Source organism: Triturus cristatus, unplaced genomic scaffold (assembly GCF_964204655.1).
Source record: "Triturus cristatus unplaced genomic scaffold, aTriCri1.1 SCAFFOLD_118, whole genome shotgun sequence".
Classification (NCBI taxonomy): domain Eukaryota; kingdom Metazoa; phylum Chordata; class Amphibia; order Caudata; family Salamandridae; genus Triturus; species Triturus cristatus.
The window spans coordinates 453185-466170 of record NW_028187322.1 but is presented as its reverse complement, the minus strand read 5'-3'; the positions used below and the strand labels follow the sequence as shown (position 1 = coordinate 466170).

The following is a 12986-nucleotide window of genomic DNA, read 5'->3' as shown; positions in this document are numbered from 1 at the left end:
GGTACTCAGGCTGGATGATCTCAGCAGATCCATAGGGTCTAAAGGGGTAGGCAGAGTGGGTGGGACAGCACACGAGGAAGGGCCTAGGGGTGAAACTCCCCATGACCTGACCTCTGATCCTGGCCAGGCAGATGACAATGATCTGGACCTGGAAAATCAAATTCCCCTAGAAGGTGATGGAGAGGGCCACAGTAGGCCCCTCTTTGTCCCTCCTGGAAGAGTTGGTAGTGGGCCTAGAAGGTCAAGATCTCCCTCAGTGGAGTCTAACCATTCTGGCTCATCCATAGGGACCTGTATTTCTTCTCACGGGAGGGAAACCTCTCAGGAGAGGAGGGAGAGACTGCTTAAGTATGAGGAAGCTCAGCTGGAAATCAGAAAGAGGCAGGTAGCCCTAGATAAGGAGGCCCTTAGCTCTACAGAGTCCCATGGTGGCAGCAACATCCCTAGAGATAGGGAGAGGTCTTATGACCATAGAAAACTGAATAAGATTGTCCCTCCCTACCAGAGTGGGGATGACATCCACAAACGGATAACTGCACAGGAAAGGGCCTGTAAAGTTCAAAGGGTCCCCCAGAAGCAGTGGCCTAGTCAGAGTTCCAACTCAGGCTGTTCTAGTCTGTGATGGAGGCATGGCTATGTCCTCCTTTGTGAGTCCCAGTAATCTGGGCAAATACAGACAACAGCCTTTAATAAATGGAAAATAGGCTTTGGCATTCAGGGACACAGGAGCAAGTGTCACTAAGGTGACAAAAGATCTTGTGGATCCTGGGCAGATTATACTTGGTGAAATGTACCAAGTGACCAATGCTAGCAATGTCACAACAGACCATTCTCTGGCAGTTGTTAACTTCTCCTGGGGAGGGGTAACTGGCCTTAAGAAGGTTGTAGTAAGTGCAGACCTACCAGTACAGTGCTTGCTTGGCAATGATCTAGAATCTTCAGCTTGGGCTGAAGTGGAGCTCAGGACACATGCAGAAATGTTAGGGATTCCTGCTCATGTCTTTGCTGTGACCAGGCCACAGGCCAAAATGTCTAACACTGGACAGGCCCTGGATTCTGGAATAATGAACCAGGTGCCTCCCAAGAGGAGGAGCAGTAGGGTTAAGGCAGTGCCTTCCCCCCTGACTCAGAATGCAGATCAGTCAACTCAGGGAGATGATCTTGAGCCTGAAGAAGGAACTGTCCCAGAGGAGCTGGAACCTGACCAGGTTGAGTTCTTGGGGACAGGGGGCCCTTCCAGGTCTGATCTGAGCCAGGAGCAGAAAACCTGCCCATTCCTCGAACCCCTCAGAAAGCAAGCTGCTGATGAGGCTGCTGGGAATGCTAGTGGCACCCATAAAATATATTGGGATGATGGACTCCTTTACTCAGAGAGTAGAGACCCCAATCCTGGTGCATCCAGGAGGTTGGGTATGCCTCTGAAGTTTAGGGGCTTCCTATTGACACTCGCCCAAAATAGTCCTTTAGCAGGACACCTGTGCCAGAACAAGACTTGCGACAGAATTGTCCCTCACTTTCACAGGCCCCACATGTCTGAAGACACTAAGGAGTTTTGTTGCTCCTGTGTGACCTGGCAAGCCAGTGGCAAGGCAGGTGGAACCACAAAGGCCCCCCTGATACCACTACCTGTGGTGGGGGTTCCCTTTGAGAGGGTTGGGATTGACATTGTTGGTCCCATGGATCCCCAGACAGCATCTGGGCACATGTTTATACTGGTGGTGGTGGATCATGCCACCAGGTACCCAGAAGCCATTCCCCCTAAGGACCACTACAGCACCTGTGGTGGCAAGAGCTCTCTTGGGTGTATTCTCAAGAGTAGGCTTTCCTAAGGAGGTAGTATCTGACAGGGGTGCAAACTTCATGTCTAGTTACTTGACTGCTATGTGGAAGGAGTGTGGAGTGAACTACAAGTTCATCACACCCTATCACCCACAATGCAATGGTTTAGTTGAAAGATTCAACAAAACCTTAAAGGGCATGATTAAAGGTCTCCCAGAGAAGCTTAGGCGGAGATAGGACATCCTTTTGCCCTGCCTTTTGTTTGCCTACAGGGAGGTGCCACAAAAGGGGGTTGGTTACAGCCCTTTGGAACTTTTGTTTGCCCATCCTGTCAGGGGTCCTTTGTGTCTAGTGAAGGAGGGATGGGAGTTACCTCTCAAACCCCCTAAACAGGACATAGTGGACTATGTACGTGGTCTCCGCTCCAGCATGGCTGAATACATGAAAAAGGCTACTAAAAAACCTTGAGGCTAGCCAGGAATTACAAAAAGCCTGGCATGACCAAAAGGCTGTACTGACTATTTACCAGCCAGGACAGAAAGTGTGGGTGTTGGAGCCTGTAGCCCCAGCAGCCCTCCAGGACAAATGGAGTGGCCCCCAAACAATTGTTGAAGAGAAATGGGAAGTCACCTACTTGGTAGACCTTGGAACCCCTAGGAGTTCCCACAGGGTACTTCATGTCAACAGACCTAAACCTTATGTTGACAGGGCAGACATGGGCTTGCTCATGGTTACTGATGAAGGACAGGAGGAAGAGAGCGACCCACTCCCTGACCTGCTTTCTCAGAACCCTGATGATGGGTCAGTTGATGGTGTAGCCTTGGCAGGCAGCCTCACTGCCCAGCAGCAAACTGACTGCAGAAAGCTTCTCAGTCAGTACAGACATATGTTTTCTCTGACTCCAAGTCAGACCACCTGGTGCACTCATGAAGTGGACACTGGGGACACTCTGCCTGTGAATAGTAAGATATACAGGCAACCTGACCATGTCAGGGACTGTATAAGGACAGAAGTCCAAAATATGTTGGATTTGGGAGTTATTGAACCCTCAGATAGCCCTTGGGCTAGTTCAGTTGTCCTGGTACCTAAACCTCACACCAAAGATGGCAAGAGAGATGAGGTTTTGTGTGGATTAAAGGGGTCCCAATGCAGTCAATAGGACTGATGCCCATCCCATCCCCAGGGCAGATGAGCTGATAGATACTTTGGCCTCAGCCAATTTCTAATCACATTTGACCTGACAGCTGGCTACTGGCAGATCAGACTAGCTGATGGATGATGCAAGTGGGCACTATCAATTTGTGGTAGTGCCCTTTGGTTTGAAGAATGCACCTGCCACTTTGCAAAGGTTGGTGAATCAAGTCCTTACAGGCCTGGAAGACTATAGTGCAGCATATCTAGATGATATTGCTGTCTTTAGCTCCACCTGGGAGGATCACCTGGTCCACCTGAGGAATGTTTTGGAGGCCCTGCAAAAAGCAGGCCTAACTCTCAAGGCTACTAAGTACTAGATAGGACAGAGTCAGGTTGTGTACCTGGGCCACCTTGTAGGTGGAGGCCAGGTTCAACCATTGCAGAGCAAAATACAGACCATAATGCACTGGGTTGCTCAACCACCCAGACTCAGGTGAGAGCCTTCTTAGGCCTGGCTGGGTACTATAGAAGATTTGTCAAGGGGTATGGATCAATAATGACACCCTCCAATGACTTAACCTCTAAGAAAATGCCCAAAAAGGTTCAGTGGACAGTTAGCTGTCAAAAGGCATTTGATGACCTGAAGCAGGCCATGTGCACTGCTCCCATTCTGCAAAGTCCTGACTACTCCAAAAAATTCATTGTCCAAACAGATGCATCTGAGTTGGGGGTAGGGGCTGTACTGTCACAGTTGAATGATGAAGGTCAGGATCAACCAGTAGCTTTCATAAGCAGAAGGTTGACCCCCAGAGAGAATCGTTGGTCAGCCATAGAGAGGGAGGCCTTTGCTGTGGTCTGGGCTCTGAAGAAGTTGAGGCCATATTTATTTGGTATTCACTTCATTATTCAGACAGACCATGCCAATGCAGATGGACTCTCCAGATATTTCCACTTTGAACATGAAGACTCAACTGGTCAAGGTTAGTTTAATGTCCCTGCGGTTGGGGGGGGGGGGTTGTGTAGGAGAGTAGGATCTGCTTCACATGTTTACCTCCACTTTTTGCTGGTGTTTCACTGTTTTTTTTTTTACTTTAGTCTGGCTGGGACCCTGCTATTCAGGCCCCAAGCCTAGCTGCTTCCTCTCTAAATTGATTGCATGTACTTTAGGTACACCACAGATTGGATCCTGAGGTACCCTTGTGAGTCCCTTCTATATGGTACACTATGTACCCAGGGCATAGGTAGCCCAGAGGCCTACCAGGGGCTGAAGCATGTATTATGTGACCCCTGGAAAGCCACCCAAAATGACACCACAGGTCTGCTTCTACAGCCTGGGTAAGGTGGTGCATGCACCCCTTACTGAGGTATAGGTTCACTATACCTCACATAACACTACACATACAAACCTATCAGTCACTCCTATGGCAGGCCTTAACAATCCTGAAGGCAGAGCGCTTGGTTATATGTGCTGGGGGTACCCAGGCAGGAGCTGAGCCCCTCTGCAGCCTGCGAAATCTCTTCTCTAGGGTTGTCAGTGGTGCAGCATGACCATATACTCTTAAGTGCATTATATCTTAAACGGTTAATGCTAACTTTGGACTGGCTGCATGGAAACATGTCGTGTTTGGTGTCAAACACCTTGGAATCATACCCCCACATCAGTTCTTGATGTGAGGATATGTTCCCACCCTTCTAGAGGGAGAGACATGGCAGTACTGGTATACCCGGTAGAAATCTAATAGAGCCCTGGCATCACAAAATGGATGCTGCAGCCACAGACACGGGTCTGGCCTCCAGCTGCTGACCGAAACTCCATCAGGGAAGGTCTGGACAGTAGGTTTCCTGTCACAGGGAGGTGTAACCACCTCCCAGACAGGCTTATGTGTATTGGGGCTGGGTGGGAGCACTCCCAGAGTGCTTTGAAGTCCTGCACTGGGGGCACATTTGGTGTCCCTGTGCATAGTCCAGGTCAAACCGGTTCAGGGGCTTCCAGCCCCTGCTCTGGCGCGAAACTGGACAAAGGAAATGGGTGTAGGCATCCCTCTTTCCAAACCCTCCCATAGGTGGGTCCCCAGAGTTAGTCCAACCCCGTACTTAGGTATAAGTAAGGAACCTCTGTAACCAGAACTTTAGATTACCCTAGACTAAACTCTGAAGCTGAATCCTGGAACTTCGACTCTCTACTCAAGACTAGAGGACTGAAGAAATCTCCCTTGGGGTCAAGGAGTGACTCCCCTGCTTGGCAGGCACCAATGAAGTATTTTGCCGGTCTGCATTTCCGAAGCTCCCGCCGGACTCCGAAGTATTTGCAGCCCAGGAAGAGGACTTCCAGACATCTCAGAGGCCGACCCGAGTACCCAGCAAAGCTGAGACAAGCAGCCCTCGTGAATAGCGTGGAACCGGAACTCCTGGTCACCGTGCACTTTTGCAAGTGCATTGACTTCTCGACGTCTCTTGAAGTCGTGCTTGGGCTTACTTGTAGCCCCCACCTTGAGCACAGAATTCACCTAAGATTGTCGGCCTAGTCACCCCGAGTGACCCGTGGGCTGCCATTTTGGTGTTTCGTCTCGAGGTCCCTTCGCGATCCCTGGTCCGTCGACTGGTAGGTCCCTGAGGGGATAACTTTGATTTTCCTTGGGCTTCCCTGGTTGCTCCAGACGTGCCCTGACTTCCTACCAAGTGATGAGTCCCACAGACCTTGCTGGTCTGCACCGAAGCATCTTTCTCGTTTCTGCGTGGGTTGCTGTTGCCAAGGCTTGTTGTGTCCAATCCGGGCACTGTCGCTACAGCACTCGACATCCTTCGTGGGACAGCTCGAATCCAGCTCCTGGTCGTCCTCAACGCCTCCTGGTCCTTATGGCTGAAGAGTCAAGCTTCACCTTCTTCACCCGAAATCACCCGACATCGGTGGGCATCTGCCTATCGCCTTCCTGGTCACTGGCCCTCTGCTTTCAGGTTCTTCTCGACTTCGATCCAGGCTTGGATCTCTTCGGACACTTCGCATCTTCCCGGCAGCAGCACTTCTTTGCCAGCTCCCATTGAAAACGACGACGCGACACCATTTGACACCTATGCACCCGGTTTCCCTGGGTGAGGTAACACGAGTACTCCGGCGCTCCCGTGGGTGATGGCCCTAGAACTTCCTAAGTCCCAAAGGGTTTGGTCTTGATTCGTTTCTAAGTGTCCCTAATCTTTAAAAATCTAATCGCAACTTTCCCCACAGAAGCTAACGGGAGATCGCGGCTGTGTTCACACACTGCACATGACCCCCGTGGGTCCCCTGTGTCACTACCTTGGGTGGTTCCTTGGGGTCCCAGCGATTCTACAGGCTCTAGGTCTTGTGTCTAGTTAAATCGTGGTTCTTATACCACTATTTTAGTTTATGGTTTGGCTCGCCCCTAGGGCCTGTCGTGTCTTTGTGCTTATTATTGTCATATTCGAAGTGTAACTTATGTGTTTTGACCTCTAGCCTCATAAAGAGTCTAGGAGGGTGTGTTTAGAAATAAATACATATATTTTATATATATACCTGGTGTGATTGTCTTTCATTTAGGCACTCAAGAGATTATAGACTGGTAAAACAAGCGGCTTTACATTCCTTCAAGACTTAGCCTGAAGGTTGCTCTCCATAGCTACCACTAGGACAGCTTTCAATAAAGGTTGTCTTTAACCTACAACCAATAAGGGGTTGTTTGGACTGCTAAAGGGTGCCCACTATAACTAGTGGTATACCAGGCCAACTTCTCACAATCATGTGAACATAATGAAGCCTCTTGCTAAGGCAGATACTGTTTTGGCATTCAAGAAGTATAAAAATGCCAGATAGTGTTCATATTTCACTATAATTGAAACAATGAGGCTTTCTGTTGGATTAGTAAGGCTGCCCACGCACCAGATAGTAGGACACACAATGGTGAATTGAGAGCAACTAAATATGTTGAGCTAGGAAGTCAAGTTGGAAAGCCTAGCTCAATTATACCAGTGTCATTCCAGGTAGCAAAGGAGGTGGTAAGGGCCTGTAGTAGGAGGTAAGATGCTACCTTAAAAGGCGACTAATCAGTGAATTGGGCTCTGGATAGAACCTTTGGTGTTAGCTTGGAATTCTGAGAAGCAAGCCTGAGTTTGTGTGGATTATCGCTCCTTAAACACATGAACAAGTCTAATTAGGCAATGGCTAAGTACCGAACAAATCTGACCTGACCAGGTTACACTGACAAGAAGCCTTTTGTGCCACAAGCCAGGACGGACAATCTTCTTCTGGACAGGGTTTGATGAAATCCTAGAAATGACATCTTGAATAAAAAACACTCTTGAAAGGTAAAAACACCAATAAACCACGTGTTTTAGGAACCTAACGGCTCACCATTGCTCTACCTCGATCTTAAACATTTGTAGCAGATTAATCTAGGCCTGAACTACAGTCTTAAGAGGAGATGAGCAACAGTATCAAGAAGGGGAGTGAGGAGAGTGAATAGGCTCAGGAGGAAAGAATGCAGGTCTTAGGTAGAAAAGACATGGGTGGGAAGAACAAATATGGTTGGTGAAGAGCAAATCAATGGAGAATAAAGAAAGCAGGGATGGCAAGAAAGGATGGGTTGGGAAGGAAAGACAGGACTTGGACGCAAGAACAGGGATCAGAAGGTAGAATGGGTAGGAAGCAAAGGAAGGCTAGAGATTAGAAAGATCGATAGAGGTCAGAAAGAATGACCAGGGTCTTGGCAGAAGGAAGGACAGGAATCAGAAAGGAGAAAAGGAGTCTTGGGTGTAGGGACAGCAATGGGTCAGAATTTAGGACACAGATAGGAAGGAAGTACAGGTGTCGGGAGAAAGGACTGGGGTCTCAGATCAGGATGAACGATACAACGGAGTGAACTGCTGATCTGAGGTGCAGCAGAGAAATGTCAGGTGCCAACCTTAAGTCTACAATGTGTGATTGGAGTCCGGCTCTAAGGAGAAGTAAGCACCAACCCTCACCTGACGGGGCCAAAGTTGAAGGCGATGAAAAGAAGCAGCACCATTACACACACCACCTTCCTGTTACTGTAGCCAAACTTCATCTCCATATTCTGAAGAGAGAAACAACATGCAGGCATTGGTGAAACAATTCACATAGGTGCTAGGAAAGATTGCGACTGATCAAAATTGGCATTGAAAGAACACAGACTAGGCACTGGAAGAGAGGGTCAAGGGTAGAAAGAAAGGAAGTCTAGAGTGAAATTGTACAGAGATGGGCCAGGTTTTGTGAAGAACATCAAGATGCCTACCAGTGCGTGATCATTCATAGCCAGCCAGTATCAAGTGCCTGGATATGGAATTCAGCACTCAAACAACATTGGAACCAAGAACACAGAAACATTCCAGCTGTGCCTTACATGCATAACATTTCTTCTCTCCTTCAGTGCCCAGAACAAAAACAAAAATAAAAACAAACCCAAGGGATCCTGGAATAATAGAGGGGAAGAAAAGGTAACAATGAAAAACCCAGGCTACAGGGCCAGCAGGCTTGAAGTAACAATTTAAATAAAGACAATTGAGAAAACAAACCCAAGTGAAGGATACCCAGGCGTAGAAATTGACCTAATCCTGTGAATATACAGGTGTCTAGAAATTAACATAATCCTGTAAATACTCAGGTGGCCTATCGGTCCTTAGTCCACGCACAACGGTACTCTCCCCTTGTACATATCTTAAGGGCACCACCCCCTTCCAATGCCGCATTTGTTTACAACTCATCTCCTCCAACTTACATACCCATTCTTGAGTTGTTACTCTCAGTATCCCCTCATGTCCAACTCAACTCCTAATCACCCATCTTCAAGAAACTTCTGCAAGCTTCTACCTCTTAGAACTTACAACCTGAAACCCTTGTGCAGAGCGCCACCTTCCTGCAATTACGCTTTTTTCCATTCAAGAGAAAATACCAATTCTGCACTGCTTTGATGTCGGAAATGTGGTCAGCCCACTCCCTACCGACTTACTATGACCATATTCAATCGCCAGCTTTCAACCCACCTCCTTTCAATCAACAACCTCCAAATTTGCATTCACCCCAGTCACCAGTTCCTTCATCCAAGCAGGAACCATTTTGACCTTGGGCTTCTTCCCTCTAATAAATGCAAATTGGTACTTTGCAGTCACACTGTTCTCATTTATGCGACAGGCCCATATCATTCCATTGACCATCCTCTATACATCTTGGTCACCCTCCAACACCTTTTGAATACAGCCTTTAATTATCCTGTTGTTTTTTTTGACAAGTCCATTGGATTGCTAGTTCGAGTCATAAAGCGCTATTATTATTATTATTTATTTTTTATAGAGCGCGTAGTCACCCGTAAGTATCCCAGCGCTAAGATCAGTACAACTGGGGGGTCAGCGGGGGCAGGGAGGGAGACAGGTTAAGGGAAGAGGTGGGTTTTCAATTGCTTCCTGAACCGTAGGAAGTTGGGTTCAGTTCTCAGGTGGTGAGGTAGGGCATTCCAGAGGCGTGCGGTATGGACCGAGAAGCGTCTTCCTCCTGTTCGGGCCTTCTTCACTCTGGGAGTGACGGTAAGATGTTCCTGGTCGGAGCGGAGGGCTCTAGGAGCTTTGTAAGGTTTGATGAATTTTTCCAGGCTTGGGGGGCCATTGTTTTGAAGCAGTCTATGTGCCAGGCAGAGGGCCTTGAACATCACACGTTCTCTCACCGGAAGCCAATGGAGACGCTTCAGAGCTGGTTTGGCCGAGGCTCTGGCAGGGGTGTTAGTGAGGATCCGGGCAGCTGCATTTTGGACCCTTTGTAGTTTGTTCAGGGTTACCTCTGGGGCCCCTAAGTAGATGGAATTACTAAAGTCAAGCCTGGAGAGTATCAGGCCTTGAATCAACAGTTTCTGGGATTTGTGGGGGAGCAGGGGCAGGATCTTTCGAATTGACCTGAGCAGCCCAAAGCACGTCCCGGCTACCTTTTTTGCTTGTGTTGCGAATGAGAGGTCCTTATCAAGCCAAACACCCAGGCTTTTTACCTCTGGTTTGGGGTCTGGGAGCGGGCCTAGACAGGGTGGCCAGATGTTTTGTAGTGGAGAGGGTCCCTTCTGACCAAGGAGGAGAATGTCAGTCTTTGAACCGTTAAGTTTCAGAGACGATCGGTTCATCCATCCTTGTATCTGTGTCAGACAGTTGTAAAGGTCCGCAGGTTGTTGTCTGGGGTGTGATAGGGACACCACTAACTGTGTATCGTCAGCATAGCTGACGATGCTCACTCCGAACGGAGTAACAACCTCCTCCAATGGGGACATGTAGATGTTAAATAATGTGGGGCTCAGGGAAGAGCCCTGAGGCACGCCACATTGGAGGGGAGTGTCGGAGGAGCGGGTGTTATTCTCCCAGATTTGAAAGGAGCGTTGACTCAGGAAGGACGATAGCCAGGACAGAGCAGTTCCTTCAACACCGACACTCCTGAGTCGTTGGATAAGGAGCTGGTGATTGACGGTGTCGAAGGCCGCACTCAGGTCGAGGAGGATCACTGCCACTGATCCTCCTTCGTCTAAGAGTGCTCTGGTTTCCTCCACTGCCATGAGGAGGGCGATGTCGGTGCCCTGCCCGGGGCGGAATCCCGTCTGCGAACTTTTTAGGCGGTTGTTGTTCTCCAGAAATTGTGAGAGTTTTCTGTTCACGAGCTTTTCCGCGATCTTGCTAGTTCCCGGGAGGAAGGAGATTGGTCTATAGTTTGCTAGGTCAGCAGAGTCAAGGGAGGGTTTTTTTAAAAGTGCCTTGACGACTGCCGCCTTCCAGCTGGGGGGGACGACTCCTTGTTGGAGGGAGGCGTTAATAAGGTGGGTGAGGGGGGAGCGATCGTGGGTACTACCTTTTTGAGAATACGTAAGGGGGCAGGATCCCTGGGAGACCCACTTTTAATGATATTCAGCGTATCTTCAACCTCTTCTGCCGTCACTTGTCCCCAGGAAGTGAGACATGGGGGGGGGGGGTAGGAAAGTTGTTGGCTTCTTTTTCCTCGCTTGAACTTGTGGATGGAATGGAGTCGAGGATTTTTGGGATTTTCTCCTTGAAGAAATTCGCTAACTTGTAGCACTTTTCCTCATCAGCTTTGGGGTCTGGGGGGTCTCTCGGTCTCGGGTCCGGGATTTTGAGGAGTTCGTTTAAGATGGTGAAAGATTCCTTACTGGAACTAACGGAGTGTTCTATTCTTTCTTGGAAGAATAGACTTTTGGTGTTACGGAGGGCGGTTTTATAGTTTTGTGATGCGGTATGATAGGCTTCCTTCTTTTCGTTAGATTTATCCTTTCTCCAGGAGCGTTCTGTTCTCTTGCATTCCTGTCGAAGGGATTTGAGTGCCGGAGTGTACCAGGGGGCAGGAGTCACTCTTTTCATATGTTTAAAGGTGGTGGTATTGGGGAGGAGTTTATCCAGTGAGGATGTGAGCCAGAGGTTAAACTGTTCGTCAGCCGTGACCGGGTCCGTGGAGAGGACAGGTGTGGAATCTGAGAGCAAGCTAGCCCATTCCACCAGTTCAAGCTTGTGCCAACGTCGGTCTGTCACTCGGATTTTGGGGGGTAGGGGGAGTGCAATGGTAAGGAGCCAGGAAAAGGGAACGAGGAAGTGATCTGACCAAGGGAGAGGAATGGGGGGACCCGAAGTGATATCCCTGATGTTGGTCAGGACGGGGTCCAGAAGGTGACCCTTATCATGGTTGGGTTCGTTGTTGATCAGTCGGATGAGACCTAAGGTCCTGAAGGAGATCCGAAGCTGAGGAGTTTGTGGGGTCATTAAGGTGAAGGTTGAGATCACCCACGACGAGAAAGTTTGAGGCGGAGAAGGCTGATTGTGACGCCGTGTCAGTGAGGGCGTTGAGGAAATTCCCTAGTGTCCCCGGAGGGCGGTAGAGCAACAGTCCTCAGAGGGAGTGTGCCGGGGAAATTTGAAGGGCAAAGTGGCAGCTTTCGCAATCTTCAATGTTGGCATTGCTAATCCTACAGGCAAGATGTTCTCTGTGGATAATTGCCAGCCCTCCTCCTCTCCCTTTAGGTCTATGTAAGGTTTGAATGAGATAGCCTGGGGGTAGGGCATTAACAATATCCGAGTCCGTACTGGCAGAGAGCCAGGTTTCTGTGAGAAACAGAGCGACCAGGCCATGATCCTGTATCAGCAAGTTGATTTCGTGCGCATGCTTAGGGAGGGAGCGGCAGTTAAGGAGGCCCATCTGTAGTCCCGGCTTTCCCGAGCCGTATTCGGCTGGGTTACATCGTGCGCAATTGACAAAGGGTTTACCTTCGGCATGGACATAGTGGCAGTCCTGAGTTTTTTCCTGGTGAAGGGCCCAGAGCATGTCACTTGTGTACACCAGGCGATCCTGCAGCAAATCCGGCAGAGTTCCTGGGCCTGGGTCCGGCTGGGCCCGGACGGGCCCAGACGGGCTTGCCTTAGGTGCGCCTTCGGCGCGCTGACGGCGCGCCCGCTGCGCCCGTCCGCTGCGCGTCCGGGTGCTGAGCATAGTTTTATGCAGAAAGAGGACGTGTGGGGTGTGGCCTGGAGAAGTGGGCGTGGCCTGTGAACAGGCTCGCTCGCTGATGGCGGTGCTTGCGATTCCCTACCCCGTGGCAGCGTTCAGATCGGCTGCACGGGTAATTAGGTACAGGATGAATGCCCCAACCAGCCTAGCAGGTGAGGGAGAGGTGCGCAAATTCTTAAAAAACAATTTACACAAGTTTTAAAAAGATACAATTTCAAGCAGAGCTCCCGGCTGTGCCTCAGGAGTACAGATTCTGGGAAGGGCTGGGCGTCGGCGCTTTATATAATCAGGGGGGGGCGTGGCCTGGAGAAGTGGGCGTGGCCTGTGAACAGGCTCGCTCGCTGATGGCGGTGCTTGCGATTCCCTACCCCGTGGCAGCGTTCAGATCGGCTGCACGGGTAATTAGGTACAGGATAAATGCCCCAACCAGCCGAGCAGGTGAGGGAGAGGTGCGCAAATTCTTAAAAAACAATTTACACAAGTTTTAAAAAGATACAATTTCAAGCAGAGCTCCCGGCTGTGCCTCAGGAGTACAGATTCAGTCACGTTTAACCCATTGTTGACACAA

At 49.5% G+C, this 12986-nt stretch overlaps 1 protein-coding gene across 1 annotated transcript in view; it reads right to left on the bottom strand.

Annotated features, from left to right (window-relative positions):
* Nucleotides 1-12986, bottom strand: part of ATF6B (activating transcription factor 6 beta) — a 292837-nt gene that overhangs the window by 182913 nt on the left and 96938 nt on the right. The window contains exon 7 of the mRNA XM_085640283.1: nt 7888-7979. Coding sequence (XP_085496409.1) covers nt 7888-7979 — 92 coding nt within the window. The remainder of the gene's footprint in view (nt 1-7887; nt 7980-12986) is intronic.